General features: G+C 44.2%; 1 protein-coding gene across 3 annotated transcripts in view; it reads right to left on the bottom strand.

The window, feature by feature from the left end:
• CLIP4 (CAP-Gly domain containing linker protein family member 4) overlaps nucleotides 1-8,051 on the bottom strand; it is a 53,000-nt gene extending 44,949 nt beyond the window's left edge. For all 3 annotated transcript variants that reach the window (XM_004711100.2, XM_045287043.1, XM_045287044.1), the window contains exons 1-3: nucleotides 7,908-8,051; nucleotides 2,114-2,253; nucleotides 336-429 (exon numbers count right to left, since the gene is read on the bottom strand). In XM_004711100.2, coding sequence (XP_004711157.1) covers nucleotides 336-429; nucleotides 2,114-2,253; nucleotides 7,908-8,040 — 367 coding nt within the window. In that variant the 5' untranslated portion in view covers nucleotides 8,041-8,051. The remainder of the gene's footprint in view (nucleotides 1-335; nucleotides 430-2,113; nucleotides 2,254-7,907) is intronic.
• Between the last annotated feature and the right edge of the window lie 2,943 nt (nucleotides 8,052-10,994).

Below are 10,994 nucleotides of genomic sequence, written 5' to 3'. Positions count from 1 at the left end.
CTCAAGTGGAAGGCCAGTGCCTGTTAAGGAATGAGAGACTGCCATATCCTTGCTGTTAACCTTCAGGAAAGTTCTAGGGTGTTACCTCATCTGCAAACAAGCACACAGTCTGTTCCAAAACAGCTGGAGGTGCCAAGAAGGTAAAAAGATCCCCCATGAAAGGTAGGGAAGGGAACAAGGTGTTCAGAGGGACTCCCCTGAATGTTCGTCTAGTCACGTGCTAGCAGCAGCAGCTGGGTGCTCTCCCGGGGACTTGAGGAAAGGGAACCACAGCTCTCTGGAATGACATGCATACAGATTTTCCTAAACAATGAATAGGAGTAGCCAGTACGTACCAACACCATGAGCTCCCGATTTGCAGGTATAGTGCAAAAGGGTCATATCCGTCAACCCATCTCTGTCGTTCACATTGCAGCCTCTCTTAAGAATCTGAGGAAGGGAAAGAAAGAAAAAGGACGTGGGTGCTGACGTGCTGATTGGTTTCCAATCGATGTTGAGAAACAAGCTTAGTCCATCGAATCCGTATCAGTTCTGGGTAAAGCGTACAGCTAGAACTAGTGTCTCCTGGGGGTAGATGTCAGCCCTGCACTCAGCAGCAAGTCACCACTTCACTCACCGCCTGACAGGAGGACATTTTTAAAGAGTACTTCAAGGCAATCCTGACTGGTCAAGTTTGTCTCATAACCTTCTCAAAGAACAAGCAACATTGTCTTTCCAGTGGGTGTGATGGCACCAAGCAGTGAATTACTCCCTGTGGCCCCTTTTGCCATGCCCAGTTTTGTAACTCCCCGTGTAATGCTTGGGAGGCACTGTGTAAATAAGAGACGGTGGCCAAGGACGAGGACTGGTCAGATTGCTAATAAGGTAGGCAGGATGCAGGGCCTCCTGGTAGAAGTACATGGGCATTCAATGAGTCATCTCAGAGGCTGAAAGATCTCACTGCCACCAAGAAGAGAGTCAAACGCATCCTTAGGACTCAGGGTCCCTGTGCTGGGAGCCATGCCCAGCAGACAGAGCATGTTCTCTGTCGCATCAGAAATGATACAAGACAGCAAGAAGCTGCAGCCGAGAAACAGTGGCAGTAGAATCAGGAGTCTGACACCAGATGTCACAGTGTGCTGCCCGGCACAGGTCCCACACAGCAAGGTGTCCACAGTGGATGAGCTGAGCCACAGAACGAGAGAGCTGAGTGACTGTGGGTCAAGGCGTACGGGCAGAGCGGGGTGTTCCCAGGCACGTTTTGGGGGAGTTCAAGACTTCTGAAAATCCTGTCCAAGTAGGGCCTTCCCTGAGGACAACCTGAGAGAGGCCTGCCTTGATGGAAGAACTGTATCCTGGGTCGTTCCGGATCCTAAATTGTAATGCTACTTTCCTAATACGCCCAATAACTGCGTATGGTCTATGAGTTGTGTGTGGATGTTGTAATGAAGTATCAAAGTCAGCGTAGTAGAGAGTGCTAGGGGAGGGGACCTGGTGCCAAAATGAGTAAGGTGGTTGGAAAGAGGAAATATGTCTGGCCTCCATAGAAATCCACCTTAGCCTGATGTTGCTGTTGATTCTCTCTCCCCCTTAGTGAAGTTAGACAAGAAGATTGGACAGTACCCCCAAATCATTGTTCTGCAAACGGTACTTGCAAACAGAATAAGCCACCAATTCCTACAAAACACACTACGGAGAGAACGCTATTTTTTTGTTGCCCTTCCAAAAAAATCATATATATAAATATATATATACACACACGCACTTTTATATATAAAGATTTTAAAATTACTTTTAAGCCTACATCTTTACCAAAGCACCCACATGTTTAAATAAAGCATGATGGTAATCAGATACCTTATGAAGCGGATCAAAAATTCATTGCAAAGTTAATTTTACAAAGAAAATTGCCTCTCCTGCTTCCACCAAGAGTATAATCGAAGAAAGCACGGTGTGCTAGGAGAAAAACAAAGAAATGTGCTGCACCAACTCACTGCCCAAGGAAAGCCTGGAAAGATACAGGGAGGGTCTCCGGGCCTTTCAAGGGGCTTGTCTTCCGTCGCCTCCCTTCCATTCAGGCTCTGGACCACTGACAACTCTGACGATGCACAGCCTCAAAGTTAAGAGTCCTTACCTCATTGCCAATAATGTCGATGTTCTGCTGGACCTGAGGGACCCACTGTCTTAAAATGGCAAATAACTCTGATACCGACGTCTTGGGGTCAAAGAGAATCTCCTGGCATGATGTCTCATTAGGATCGAAGAAAGAAAACTCTGAAATAAAGAGGTATCGTGTCAATGTGTTAAAAGCATCAAGTAAACATACGGAACGCAAGAAGCAAGAAGATGAAGACCTAAATGATACAAATTATTGTGGGTTGCTAGGGGGAAAAAAAGTTGGTTTATCTTAAGCAAGTCTCAAGGCCAAAGTCAAGATGGCCAGAAAAAGTGTGAGAATGAGATTTTCATGTATCAAACCACGCTTCATTTTAGATGAAACAAAATGTGTGTGAGCAGACAGATCTCAACCCCTGAACTCCCCAATCATCATTTTTAGGGCACAGAAAACTTATCAATTTTTATTAATAATTTTGACTCTCAAAACAGATATATAATGAGCCTGAAATTCTTAAAATCTACCTCAAAGTAGGAAAGACATCATTCCGGTACACGAACAGTGCACAGGTACTTCAGATACTTTTACTTTTGCTGTGCTTTCCTGGCTTCCTATAATAAATCTCTTTATTACGTTTTTATTAGAAGCCATGCTTTTTATATAATTTATATAAAGCATATAAAATTTTCATACAATTTTGATACATACTACATTTGCGTCTTTAAAAATGTATTACTTCCCCCCACCCACCACCCACCTCTGCCCCCCTGGGGAAGTACGCAGGGAATTGCTTTTCCGACCAATAAGGAAGTAAAATCTGACAGGGAAGGCTGAAAGAAACTGTGCGACAAAGTGAACGGGTTGCTCTGGAAACGTAATTAGTAAAATCACGGGCTATTAGACAAATTGGAACATGGGATCCAGATATTTTTTTTAAGTACCTGAGATTTGGATAAAAGCTAGATATTCCCCGTGGAATAAGAATAGAAGTGAATGGCTCCTGAAGTAGATAAAATATTGTAAGAGAAGAGAGTCAGATTCGTTGAAAGGTAGGGGATTTCCAAAATCAGGAGCAACCCAGGAGGGGAAGCACCAGCGCACTGACAGCGGCCGAGCATTGACAATGTGCCAAGTGAGTGCCAGAGCCTCACCAACACCTGGCTTGGCAGGTGTTATTCCTTGTATTTTGCAGGCGAGGGAACCAAAAAGCAGGCTGCCTAATTTGCTCTACTTCACGCAGCTGGTAAATGGTAAATTTGGGACCGACTCTTCTTTCCTTGGTGCGGCTGCCTCCCCAGGAAAAGCACTACCGATCACAGAACGCCAGTGCGGCGGGAGTCACGCGCTTTGCTCTCTTCACTGTGCTTTTACATCCTATCCAATATCATGTTACAACTACGAAGCAACAGAAAAAGTTGTCATCAAGTTGATCTCAACTCATGGGTCCCCTGTGTGCATCAGTCGGAGTGGAGCGGAGTTCTGGAAGGTTTTCCCATGGCTGGTTTGTCGGGCCATTCTTCCAAGGTGCCTCAAGGCAGACCAAAACCACCGGCATTCAGTCAGCAGTCAAATGCACTGACTGCTTGCACTCCCACGGGACGGCAACCCCAAGTGCACACAGCTCTTCCTTAGAGAATCAGCTCAACTTAAATATGAAAGGAGGGACACAGCCCAGGGGGTGTCCAGAAAGCACAGCAGTCATCCAGGAGAACCGGAAACAAAACTAAAGCTAGACTGAGAGGCTCTCAAACTCGTACACGACGAAGTGCCTGCAACTGCACGGGGAGAAACCGTGAAAGAGGAGACACTCAACTTGGAGGGACACCTTGCATCGCTTCTTTCCGACAGACTGTGGGGTGTGGCGCTTAAAAACAGCCAGTAGCTGAAGTTGTCGTCGTCGCTGCTGTTCAATTCACTCGCTGGAATACATGTCCCCATCACGTTCACAGAGACGCTCTGGCGGTCACTGCCGTGAGCGTCAATCCGTAAACTCTAGTATGGGTGTGTTTGGATGGATTTGCCTTCCTTGTTGCTCAGGTGTAGTCCCGTGGGTTGGCCTCACATTCAATGGCTTCTCATCACACATTGATAAACTGCAAATTCCTGACCAAGGCCGACAAGAGCTGCAGGATCTGGCCTCTGCCTTCATCTCCAATGTCCCGTCCTACCCCCTCTGGTCCACTCCCTCCAAGCCCCCAACTCCCCTTTTGTTGCTGCTCAGCGACAGTGGCCTTCCATCGACACACGTTGGTGTGTCCCAACTCTGTGTCTTTATTCTTGGAGTGGCCACACCACCTACAGTGGCAGCTCGCTGCTGTTATTCTTTACCACAGACCATGGTTCTCTGTCTCCTCACTAGAACCTAAAAGGGCTTTGTTTTATGCATTTGCTTATGGTCTAGCTTCTCTACTAGAATGTGTTATGGCCATGGTGGTATCTAGGATCACCCACCTACCATTTAATACACCCTCCAGAAAAACTTGCTCCTTGAGTACAATTCTATGCACTGCTTCCTTGTGAGGCCGGTGATAAGCTACAGGGTACAAACTGAGAGGAAAACGACTGGGGGTGGTGAGGGGCGTAAGGGCCTAGGAATCCCAACAATTAGGAGCCAGTGAAGGGCTAGGAATTTGGAGTCAAAGGACATACATACTCAGTACCAATACTCGATGGTGTGTTAGTCCAGGTGGACTAGCGAAGCTAATTCAGAGACACAAATGTGTATAAGAAAGAGGTTTATATACAAGAGCAGTTGAATATTGAGAAAACATCCCACCCCAGTCCAGATCAAGTCCCTAAGACTGATATTAGCCCATGTGTCCAATACTAATCTATAAAGCAGTGGTTCTCAACCTTCCTAGTGCTGTGACCCTTTAATACAGTTCCTCATGCTGTGATGATCCCCCAACCATAAAATTATTATCGTTGCTACTTCACTTCATAACTGTAGTTTTGCTACTGTTATGAATAGGGCAACCCCTGTGAAAGGGTCGTTCGATCCCCAAAGGGGTTGTGATCCACAGGTTGAGATCCACTGGTATAAAGTCTTCTTCTGACTCATGGAGCACATGCAATGATGCCAAATGCAGGAAGATTACAGGTCAGTGAGTGGGAAGTCTTGTGGATCCAGTGGTGGTAGAAGCATCTCAGCACTGGCAGGGGTCTCCATGTGTCTCCTCTAGTTCCCAAGGCATGGGGTCTATCAGCGTAGTGCCATGTGTCTTATCAGTAGAGTCTCCAAGGGAGTGAGCAGAGAGAGAGGTGTCTCCTGCCCCCAAGGAGGAAATACAGGAGTTCCCAGAATTCTCAGGAAAAGGCCATGCCCACACAGAGGCCTCATTGGTTATATCTTGATTGACAGACCAGACTCCACCTCTTTACTTGTATCCTCTCAAATTGACACCAGATATGTTACTACCACAGATGGCCTGAAAATAGTTGAAAGCCATCATATGAGGTGGTACCCTCTCAAAATTGAATTTTTAATTTTAATTTTTCCAAAGCTATGTGTTTAAATTTTTTTACAAAACAATCTTATCACCTTCACACTACTCTCCATTATACTTAATATATTTGTCAAATCTGCTATTCCATTCTTGGGAACATTTTCAAACTCATCTGTTTTTATGGCTGGCAGCACCTCCCTCATTTTTTTCTTCACCTCTTCTATGTCAAATCAATGTCCTTTCATGTCTCTCTGCATTCCCAAAAACTAAAAAGAAGTCTCACAGAGCAAGGTCAGATGAGTAATGTATGTGGGGCAAAAGAGGCACGCTGTTTTGGGGGAAAAAAAATGGTGCACTGAGATGGCTACGTGAGCAGGTGCGTTGTCGTGGTGGCAAAAAAAGTCCCCGTCTGCCACAAATCAGGTCTTTTTATGTCACACACTGTTACACAATTTTTTCAGAACTTCTAAATAGAAATCTTGATTAACAGTCTGACCTAGTAGAACAAACTCCAAATGCACTGCGAGGCAACATTTTCGTCCATTCTGGAAGTTGAAAGACATCCAGAACAAGGTTTGTCATCAATCGACATTTCACCATTTTTGAAATGAGAAAACCACTCATACACTTGAGTTTTTCCCATAGGGCTGTCCTTGTAAGTTGTGTTCAACATCACAACAGTTTCTGCAACATTTTTCCCAAGCAGGAGACAAAATTCCACAGCACGCTGTTCCCTTAAATCAACCATAACAAAAAACAAGATTCAAGCAAACTGCTTTTATGAAAAAATTCAATGTGACCAAAAATTCAATGTAACCAAATTCAGTGTGGCGTCCCAGATGACGCCACTGTGTGCACTAACTTAGAGCAAGTTGCTCACTACTTGCCTAATGGGAAAAATGTGCCCTACAAAAAAGCTCCACTCCAACCAGTGCAAATACAGTTTTGTGGGGGTACCCCCTCTTATTTCAAAGAAGTTTCAGGGAGCTATTTTTGAGTATATATAAATATTAAATATTACATGTACATGGAAATATATACATATATTTACAACTAAAGCTTATTAACAATGAAATATACTACTTCATTAGCTTCCCATTACTGATATCTCAGAGACTAAATGCTTATCTATCTGAAATCCTGAAAACAGAATTGCTATACTGGGATAGTAGTAGGAAAGTTGAACCACAGATCCATTCCAATTCTCAAAGAAGCTAGAATTCTAAGACTACAGTAAGGTTTCACTGCTTTTATACTAAGGGATAGAGGTCCATTATCACATCTCACTTGATGCTATTTATTCAAAGAAACTTTAACTGGGCAAACAAAAATCAATAAATGACTGTATTAGCCTGCCTGGGATAAAAACAAAGCAGGATTTGGACTCCATCCCCAAAAGCTCTAGTCTAGGAGAAAAGACGATTATGAGTCCTGGCAGAGAGAAATCAGTACCACAGGCAATACAATGGGCTTAGTTCAAGGTTTTTCCGACATAACTGGATATATCTGAAAATCAAATCAATTTTATAACAAAACTGAAAATAACTCCTCCAAGATGTAAATGTTGTATAAATTTGGATGATTTCAAGGTTTGCTACTATAGAATCTAAGCATGTGTGTGCATACATGCACACGTGCGCGCGCACACACAAATAGGTTACTTGGAGATGAGAAGTTACTAGGCTGGCCAAGATTAAAAACATAAATTGTCGATTCAATAATTTTATGCCTACTAATACTTAAAATGTGCATTATCTCCGAAAAGGGTTTGAAATGGTACCCCACTGTTTTATTTGAAAAACTCTCAGCTGAGTTAGAAATGCGCATAGCAATTATATCAAATGTTATCTCCTGGTTTTCTTTTGTTTTGCCAACCCCAGGGAAAGAGGTGTCAATGGAAGCAAGCTGGAGCACTGCCCAGGTGAGTGTCCTCCGGAGGAGCCTTCAAGGAGAAGCTGCGAGGCTGCCCCACTCCCCAGCCTAGAGCAAGGGCTCTTCCCCTCCTCTGCTTACCCACACAGCTTGTTTAGCAAGTCAGTATATTTAGCCAAAATAAATACATCCATTGCAGAAGAATGCTAGATGTCTAATCACCATTGAATTCCATAAATAAAATCCTTTAAATCCTCTGGGGTGCTTAAAATGAATGTTTTTGTACATAATAAAAACGCTGACAGCAGAAATAAATGTTTCGCTTAAGAGGCTAAAAAGCAAATTAAGCAATTGTATTTTTTGCAAAGAGAAAAACTTGAGCAATTTTAGGAAACCATGGGGAGGGGCTTTAGGGAAAAGCCCGCGTGCACAAAAGGGGCTGATGCAGAAGGCAAGCTACAGAGGTCACGGAAGGGAACGGCTCCGTCACATACCACAGTCGGAAGGCATTGGTGCGGCAGAAATGGAAAAGGTAACCGGTGTGTCAGGGGCTGGAAACAGAAACGGGTATCTTCCGATCAGGGAATTTCCTCCTAGTGAAAGATCTGGACGGTCCTCTATCGTCATCTTCTAGAAAGCCACCTTTAACAAAGAAGGGGAAACATGATCTCTTATTTGTAGCAACTTAGAATGACTGCCTTCGGTCACAAAACCGCTGCTCTTTCAACCGGAGTCATCTAACCTACTGAGATAGGGTTCCATGTCGAGCTGGCCCTCTCTCGTGAGGGGAAGGGGGGAAGAAAACTTACATTGGGGCGACTGTGATTTCTAAGCTATCGTTTCGCATTTCCCGATAACAGCAAACCACTTTTAAAATGCTGAGTGCATCTGAATGAGTGAGGTTCCTTTTACTTCCAGTAATAACCCCAGGCACATTTTCCCCTGTTGCACCAAGTCTTTAACTTCTCCCAGATGCCAACACAGGTTCTAGCATCTGGCGGCCCATACCTCATGCCACCCGCTCGTCTCACAAAATAGTCTGTTTAGAATACCCTCATTTTCGGAGAGCCGGGGGAGCTGTTCGAACATCGGTCGAGTCACCCCTACAGATCTAAGGGCTTACTGCCACGGTCCCGCCCCCTAATGAACAGTGTACAAGGCTATTTTTATTCGAGTGAACTTGCAGGAGGTCATGTATTTTTTCACCCATATTTTACACCGTCCCCTGTTTCCTTTCACCCACATTTCTGTTATTTGTCTCCCTGGGGCGGGGGCGGGGGAGAGGGGGGGGACCATATCTTTTAAGGTATAATCACCTAAACTATTTCTCTCCCTCCCCCCCCAAAATCATGAGCACTTAGCCCTATAAGGCCTGAATTTTTAATTTTAGGAAAAAAAATTTTTTTGTTTTTATTCTTTACTTTCATAGTTATCAATATATATTATAAATAAATAAATATGTGTGTGCGTGTTACGAAAACTTCGCGCTCGGCGTTATAGGGTTAAAATAAGCTTGCTGTCAATGAAGCCCAGGCTGGGCTCCAGCCTGTATCTCAGAAACGGCATAGAACACAGAGAAGATGCTACTAAGTCGAACTCAGCTATGCAGCCACAAACCCTCTGGCTCCTGTTGTACCCCATCTGTAAAGTCTGACACTTTGTGAATCCCTTATCCGCTCTGAACTATAAGCAGGATATTATTTTTAGATTTTATTCCACAGCAAATCTATTCTATGCTCTCGTTTCCTGGGGAGTAGAAACAGTTACCAGATAGCTTCATCTAGTAATAAATTAATCTAGCAAGAAAGAACGACTCTGAACTAAGTGCTTTTCACTTTGTCATGTGTTCCCAACACAGGCTGGACCTACGAAAGAATGGAAAGCTTTCTTTGTCTCCTAAGGCGTGTGTTTACATGAAGTGGAGAACAGGGCAAACAACCTAGCTGTGTCACTACAAGGACCCTTGGTTGGAGAAAGACAGGGCTTTCTACTTCTGTAAACAGGCAAAGTCTCAGAAACTCGCGGGGGCCAGCGCTACCCTGTCCTATAGAGTCACTATGAATTGGAATCAATTCGGGCAGTGAGTTCGGCTTTTGAGGGTTACTATGTTAGAGGTAGTTAAGCTCCCTTTTATGCTCAAATTGCCTGCCACCCACTTCTTTGCATGACTTTGATATTTGTGTGTGTGCAGTAATGTGAATGAATGAAGGTGACAGAAACAGGAATTGGTGCTCTAGGGCAGTGGCAGTCTTCCTCACGTTCTACCAATCCCAAGAAGTAGGACATCCCACCAAGGCAGCCCTCCGTGAATTGCTCAGCCCCTCCCCACGTCGGAATTTCTTCTGTCTGGCCTCCACTTGCTGGTGATGATGAATTTTCGCAAAATATTCCACACACAGTAAAGTCACGGAAGAAAACAAAAGTTGGGAACCACGGTGTACAAAGTACTATTCTAACCGTTCCAGAGATTGCCAGAATGAGTAACAGATGAGTCCAAGCTTGTTTGCTTGCCACATGACTGCAATAATACTAATACCAGCAGAGTGAGACAAAGGGGGATATGTTCCCAAGCAGACGCCCCAGTGGCATTGGCTGTGTGACCTTCTGAGAACCAGAAATGACTCGGTGAGGTGGGTCTTCTGATATGGGTAGGCAGGAATTGGGGCTGAAGTTGAAAGGAGAGCTCAGTAAAGGAACAGTAGGCTGAAAGGAGCAGTAAGAAGGAGGAGGCAGTAAGGAGGAGCAGTAAGCAGGAGGAAGATGAGAGCCTCTTAGGGATATACTGAGGAGCAGTTGAGACAGCAAGTCAAGACCAAGCCTCTGAACCCCATGATCACAGGCACTGCTGGTTTTTCACAAATATATTTCACAATATCATTCAAGCTGTGTTTGGGGGAGACTGGCCTGCTTAGGATCATACTTCTGGACTCAGTCTTGCCTGTTGTACTTAATTCTTAGCAAAAAGATTGAGTAGTTACCTTTCTGAGTTGGTTAAAAGGAGTCAACAAATGACCCACCATTCAAAACACAAACACAAAAGAGAGAGAAAATTTCCTCTTCAAAAATAATTTTGAAAGTTATCCTCAGAACACCTTGCATCTCCTTAAAAACTGTTAGGATGCTTCGAGATACAACTTACAAAACTCGCGCTTCCCACAACAACAGCGTCTTCCACATATCCATAAAGACCTGAGTGCTAGATTCAAGTTAGAAAGGTGATGCATTTAACAACATCTAGTCAACTGCATCGTCTGTTAGAAACCTGAAGTCCAGGGAAGCTTCCTGACCAATCGAGTGAGCACGTGGGGTGTCTTGTGTCTCCCTTGCACTTTTCCCTAGTCCGATTCCTTTTCCTTCATGAAAAACTCAAGTCAGCCTTTTGTCCCACTAAAAAGGAAAACAAAAAGCCAATACCCATCCCCATAACCTTTCGTATACTTTCAGGATTTAGATCTCTAAGAACAGTTTCTGAACGTGAGGAGCTGGGTCAGGAGGGGGTTCTTGGTCAGACAGAGCTGAACTGATCTACATTGAGCACATACTTTTCATTCCAGAGCCTACTATGGTTAACTGATAGGAAC

This window comes from Echinops telfairi, unplaced genomic scaffold (genome assembly GCF_000313985.2).
Source record: "Echinops telfairi isolate 266 unplaced genomic scaffold, ASM31398v2 ScPeMD7_10;HRSCAF=50, whole genome shotgun sequence".
Lineage (NCBI taxonomy): Eukaryota > Metazoa > Chordata > Mammalia > Afrosoricida > Tenrecidae > Echinops > Echinops telfairi.
This window is presented reverse-complemented; position numbering and strand designations above follow the sequence as displayed.